The sequence below is a fragment of the Ixodes scapularis genome, unplaced genomic scaffold, assembly GCF_016920785.2.
Source record: "Ixodes scapularis isolate PalLabHiFi unplaced genomic scaffold, ASM1692078v2 PGA_scaffold10__122_contigs__length_95168666, whole genome shotgun sequence".
Lineage (NCBI taxonomy): Eukaryota > Metazoa > Arthropoda > Arachnida > Ixodida > Ixodidae > Ixodes > Ixodes scapularis.
The window spans coordinates 91313196-91318882 of record NW_024609836.1 but is presented as its reverse complement, the minus strand read 5'-3'; the positions used below and the strand labels follow the sequence as shown (position 1 = coordinate 91318882).

Here is a 5687-nt window from a genome sequence, read left to right as displayed (position 1 = left end):
TCCGACAGGCCACAGCGCGGCCTTTTGCCTCCCTACGCCAAGCAGTAAGCGCGACACGCGTGGAGTGATTACACATACGCGCGTAGATAGCACAGCTGCATCCTGTGACACGGTCATGTGGAGGTTGTCCTCGAGCGCAATTAGGTCGCGGTAAGGATAGAAACTGAGGGAGAGAAGGGGACGACAGCACGCGGGGAAGTGAGAATGCCGAGCTCTTTTTGGACTAATTTGTGTGTAGACGTAAAGGCTGGCCGCCATTTTTGCCTCCATTCACTGTTCAAACCCGTTCGAACGCCTGATGTTCGCGTTACCCGTTCGAACGCGTCCGGACAGCGAGAAGGTACAGAGGCGGCTAGTCCTTGCGTCTACCGACCACAGTCACTGGCACCTCAAGATGCGTGGGGCGTGAGTCTTCTCTTCCCTCGCTTCGTGATTGGTTGTTCGGCGTTCGTGTCGGCCAATGCCGCAATCTCGTTGGCTCGGGAGCGATAATGAAATGCGCGCGACTCGCCACGTGCTGGGCTATATAGACCAGTGCCCGAAATCCTAGCTCCCAGCGATAAAATGAGAAATAATAATCTTAAACACGGGCTCTCGTGAAGAGAGGGCCTGCACCTTAAACAAGGTTTTGCTTTTTAGAGCACCCTTGGCATCGGTGTTGTTGTTTGAGTTTCATGACTAAGCATTTCTGAGATTCTTGCATCACACAACGTGCAAAAGATTAAAAAGAAAACTAAAAAAAAAGCAACGGAGCTAGTCTTGCAAAAAGAGCAGCCTTTATGCTGTGTGATGGCGTCAGCATTAACAAACATGGCGGCGCCTATGGAAAAGTGCAGACACTCGTCTATAAGCTCTTCGGAGTTCGTATCGTCAAATGTCACACTCCCATTTGCTGGGTAGATATAAGAAGGTGGCTTTCCTCGCCCTGTGTTTCTCAATTCGCCGGCGACGATAACGTTTTACCTCTGTCCCATTGGGAAGTGTGTTTATTTCCTTAAGGGCGAGACACATGGACGGCAGAATCGTCCGATCCGACGTCCGCCCCGACAGTCCGAACGCCGCTCCGAATCGCCGCACGCGACAGTTTGAGACACAAGCTTCCGCCCTTGCATGCGACACGACGATCCGTTCGGCTGCGCCCAGGAGATCCATGCGCCCCAGCGGAGGTCCACGTTCACAGATCTCTGGTCCCAGATTGAAGGCTTAGCTCAGACGAGCGAAGTTAGAAGCTCGTTCTCGTTAGGGCGTGCATTCTTTGCCGGGGCCATCTTTCTCAAATGGGTCAGCGGGGTCCACGCGTCCGGCTTCCGGCGCCCGTCCCATCTTCTTGTTCGTCCCGACAGACCCAGTACGTCATCATGACGTTCGCGCTAGCTGTGCTGTCATTGGCTGGACGCATCCGACAATCCGTCCGCCGTGCGAAACTAACTGGCGCGTTGGGCGCATGTCACATCGCCGATCCGACGTCTGAAGCGACCAAACTTTTCGGATCAGGTAGTCGTACTGCCGGATCGGATGTCGGATGGGATGGATTTTTTCGCGCATGTGTCTCGCGCTTCAGTCATGGTCACGGTGTAAGATATGCATATGTCAAGTATATAATCCAAAATATGCAAATGAATGAGTCGTGCTTGATCGAATAAATCCAGGTTTTAAACAGCCGAAAGTCAGAATGAACGGCGGGAGTAGGGATTCATATCTCTACCCCTGATCGCCAGACATAAGGCTGCCACATCGATCACGTCAACCGAATCAATCGCCTTTTACAAGACATTTTAAGGTTTTGCGTCGCTTTCTGGAGCCTGGAGGCACCGGTGAAGGAGCATAGCTACAGCTCTTGAGGGTCAAAGCGGTTCGTTTTCCAAGACGTGTACGTACTCCAGGCCAGGCCTACACAATTCCTGTACAAGAGACAGTACGGTAGCAGTAGTTAGAGCTGCTGCGGGTTTCGTCGCGAAAGACGCGTCTTTGAAGAACGATGCGGTGCCGTCGTTGTTCGCGTGTACCGTCCGCCGGCTGCTCCAGCACGAGCGGCCGGTCGCAGCAGGTCACAGCAGCTCTAACTAGCGCACACATGAGGGCACCTGAGCTTTAACAACATAGACAGCTTGTGGATACCATCTGTCCATCTGTCTCCCATTATTTCTTTTTCTCCTCGTCCGCGAGCAAGAAACAAATACAGTCACGCCACCCGCACTGACCGCGTCATATTAATTACAGCAGTCAGATTCACTTTTCGGCCGGCAAACTTATAAATACACACTGAAACGGACTACATTTGATACATACTTACGAACTGCAGCGGTAAAGAAGCAAATGTGCAACTTACCTTCTGTTTTGAAACTCCGCGCGCGACTGAGCCGGCCGTGTCAGTGCGTCGGCTCAGAAGCGCGAGAAGCTGCTCGAGCCGGTAGTTTCGGTTTCGCCTTGCCGCGGAACGAAACTTGGATACGCGATATCTACAATACTATACACACTACCGAAAAACAAATTATATCTCGTAATTCAGGGTCGCCCACTTCGACTCAACAGAACATAAAACAAAAACCGTAAAAAGTGAGTGGAGTTGCCCTTAAAGATTTTTGCCGGAGTTGTGTAGCCTCCCTATTTTTGTAGTATCCTTTTTTGGACAGGCCTTAACCGGATGCAGCTGTGCTAGCTACGCGCATCTGTGCAGCCATTCTACATCTGTCGCGCTTACTGCTTGACGTATACAGAGGCAAAAAGTCGCAGCGCCAGCCGGAATGAAATCTCTCTTCAGAATCTACGACAGGCTACTTCAAACGCATCCGGCCAAAACGCAAATCCTAACCACAGCCACCGTGATGCTCTCAAGCGACCTGATGACCCAGAAGCTCGTGGAACGGAGGGACAGCATCGACGCCCAGCGAGCCGTCAGGTTCTTCCTCGTGGGACTCGCGTACAGCGGACCGACTCAACGCACCTGGTTAATCCTGGTGGACAAGCGCCTCGTGCGGAGCACCGGACCCATAGCCACGGTCAAGAAAGTGGTCCTGGGTCAGCTCGTATTTTCTCCGGTTTCCGTGTTCGGTTTCCTTGTGTTTCTGGGTGTCCTCCAGGGAAGGACTAGGGTGGACATCGAACGGAACATCCGCGAAAAGTACTCTACCATCATGAAGACCTTCTACAAGCTCTGGCCGGTGGCACAGGTCATCAACTTTCAATACGTACCGCCACCGTACCGTCTCTTGTACATGAATTGTGTAAGTTTGGTCTGGCACACGTACATGTCTTGGAAGGCGAACCGCTTTAACCCTCACGAACTGTAGCTACACGCCTTCACCGGTGCATCCAGCCTTCAGAAAGCGACATAAACCTTCAAATTTCTTGTAAAAGGGGTTTCACTCGGCTGACGGGGCCAATGTGGTAGCCGTATGTCTGGCGATTAGGAGTATAGATTTGCGGAAGAAGTTGGGCATTGAATCGGACGCGGACATTTAATATTTCGGGATACATTTTTCACCGCGTCTGACTTGATGAAGTGGTAAAAATATTAAGACGACTTTACCAGGTGAATACTAAAGATGACGGTGGTGGGCGTCGTACCTTTTATTGGACAACGCTTGTTGCGGAAATGTCCATGCTTGGGCCATCAGGCCAGAAACTCCAAAACTTTGGATGTAGCTCGCAACATTAGATTGCCATCAAGAAAGTCACGGGAAAATTGCATCGAGGGTGGATGATGGTTGTTTTCATAAATCAGATGGAGAGAGATTAACCTCGGTTGTTGAGTGGATGGCAGTGCTGTAAGCCAAAGTAGTCTGGCTTCAAATAGACGTGGTCACGCTAGAGCGAGGGGACAAATAGGACGGACGGACATGAAGCTCCGTGCTTGTCCGTCCCTTTTTGTCCCATCGCTCCAGAAGTACCGTGTTTTCCCTTAACCATGTCGCCTGCCTACTTGCTTTGGCTTCAATTGACGTCCAACGAAATGACGGAAGTAGTCATGCTGGTCTAAAAACTTCGAAAATAATTTGCTGCAAGCCTCAGAATGACAGACGACGTTTCGCTAAGAGAGTGAGCCTCCTGAGAGAGTCAAACTATCTTTTTGGTCAGATCACTGGCCATATTGTCACGAATGGCAGACGATGAGGCGGGAGAAAGCTCAACGAACTAAAGATTTGTTGGGGGCGAACTTGAGACGAAACAACAGTTACAGTAAGTGGGCGTCGCGGGCGTCGATGTCGGCGTAGCAGCATGATCGAGAGTGGGGAAAGACTAACTTGAAGCAACTCGCTGCGGCTGCTTTTATCGCCGATTTGTGTTCCAGCATGTTCTAAACCAGAAGACATAACAAATTACTGCAGCGATCTGGAACCTTCAAGAGGAGAAACCAAAAGGAAAACTAAACATCAAACATCACTGGCGGGATTTGATCCCGGATGATCCGTTTGGGAGTCGCGCGCACTGCCTACTCGGTCACCGCACCGGGCATTGCTCCCCCCTTTAAGACACAAGAAAAACGGATCGCCCCGATGCAACAAAGAAAAGAAGAAAGAAACAACATTAATAACAACAACCGTGATTCCTAAAGAATCAAAACAGAATTCATAGTACGGCTTGAGGCGAACGATGTGAATGACCTCGGGTCGCGGTGGGTGGCGTGTTGAAGGACGCGTTCAGTCGGGTAGCACTTAGTAGTTCGAATCCCCAAGGCAGCGAAGAATCTTGTGTAATGTCCAGAATAGCGTTTCAGGAGCTTCTCGCCGAGACCACGGCACCCGTATCGGTGTCCACACCCATACCCGGTCACGTGCTTGAAAGTGGACATAGCGGCGACGAAGGTTGTACCGGTGTGCGTAGACTCACAGTTGACCTTGAATCCTGACCAATGCAAGCTGACGAGACTCCTCGGCACGCTGAGAGATCAGTTGAATGTCGTCGTTGCCATCGTCGGTTGGCGCGCGAGGCAGCATGGTGTCGAGCATGGTGATAAATCTTCGGCCGTGCACCAGATGGGATGGCGTCATCCCCGTGGCTCCTTGAACCGCATCGCTGTACGGAAACGAAACATACGGCAGAGCTTCATCCCGCGCTTTGTGTTTCGCGTCTACGAACATGGCGATAATGTCAGCGACCGTCCTGTTAATTAAGTCAGTCAGTCAAACCATTCATCCGCGGATGGTATGCGGTTGTCCTGCGATGGCTCGTATGACTTATACCCCAATTATTCTAGCACTCTTAACTGCCATTAAGCCAAAGCCAGTTGACTTAATCGCGATCGGCAGGGCGGCCGGGGTTACAAGGCGGCGCCAACTGTCATTGAGCCGCTAACGATTATTGAGTTCAACTGAACTGGCCTACCTCAATTAACTTATGGTGGTTTGCTGCAGTATACTAAAGATGGCGGCGTCCGCCTCATTGGCGCCCATGGCCAGCATCAGCGAAGCCCTTACTATTGCAAACGTTTGAGAGAGGTATATAGAGAGTATCGTGCCGCAAATATTGTCGGAAGAGGTATGATTCGGGAGCAAGAGCTGCCGCTAGAGCGGTCACGGCGCGTCGTGGAAGCCAAAGCTCGGCGAGGGCGGCCATGGTGATGTCGGTGCCGATATGACTTTCGTTGTGTCTCTCTTGCTTGTATTCGTGTGAAACGTTCCGATTATCATTTCTTTACCCTGAAAAAAAAAAAGTTTGCTTTGTTTTGTCTTAAATGTTATAATGAT

General features: G+C 51.0%; 1 protein-coding gene across 1 annotated transcript; it reads left to right on the top strand.

Moving 5' to 3' along the window:
* Positions 1 to 2744: 2744 nt before the first annotated feature.
* On the top strand, positions 2745 to 3290 carry LOC115316795 (protein Mpv17-like). The gene has a single exon (XM_029976290.2). The coding sequence runs from the start codon at positions 2745 to 2747 to the stop codon at positions 3288 to 3290; it is 546 nt and encodes a 181-aa protein (XP_029832150.2).
* Positions 3291 to 5687: the final 2397 nt, after the last annotated feature.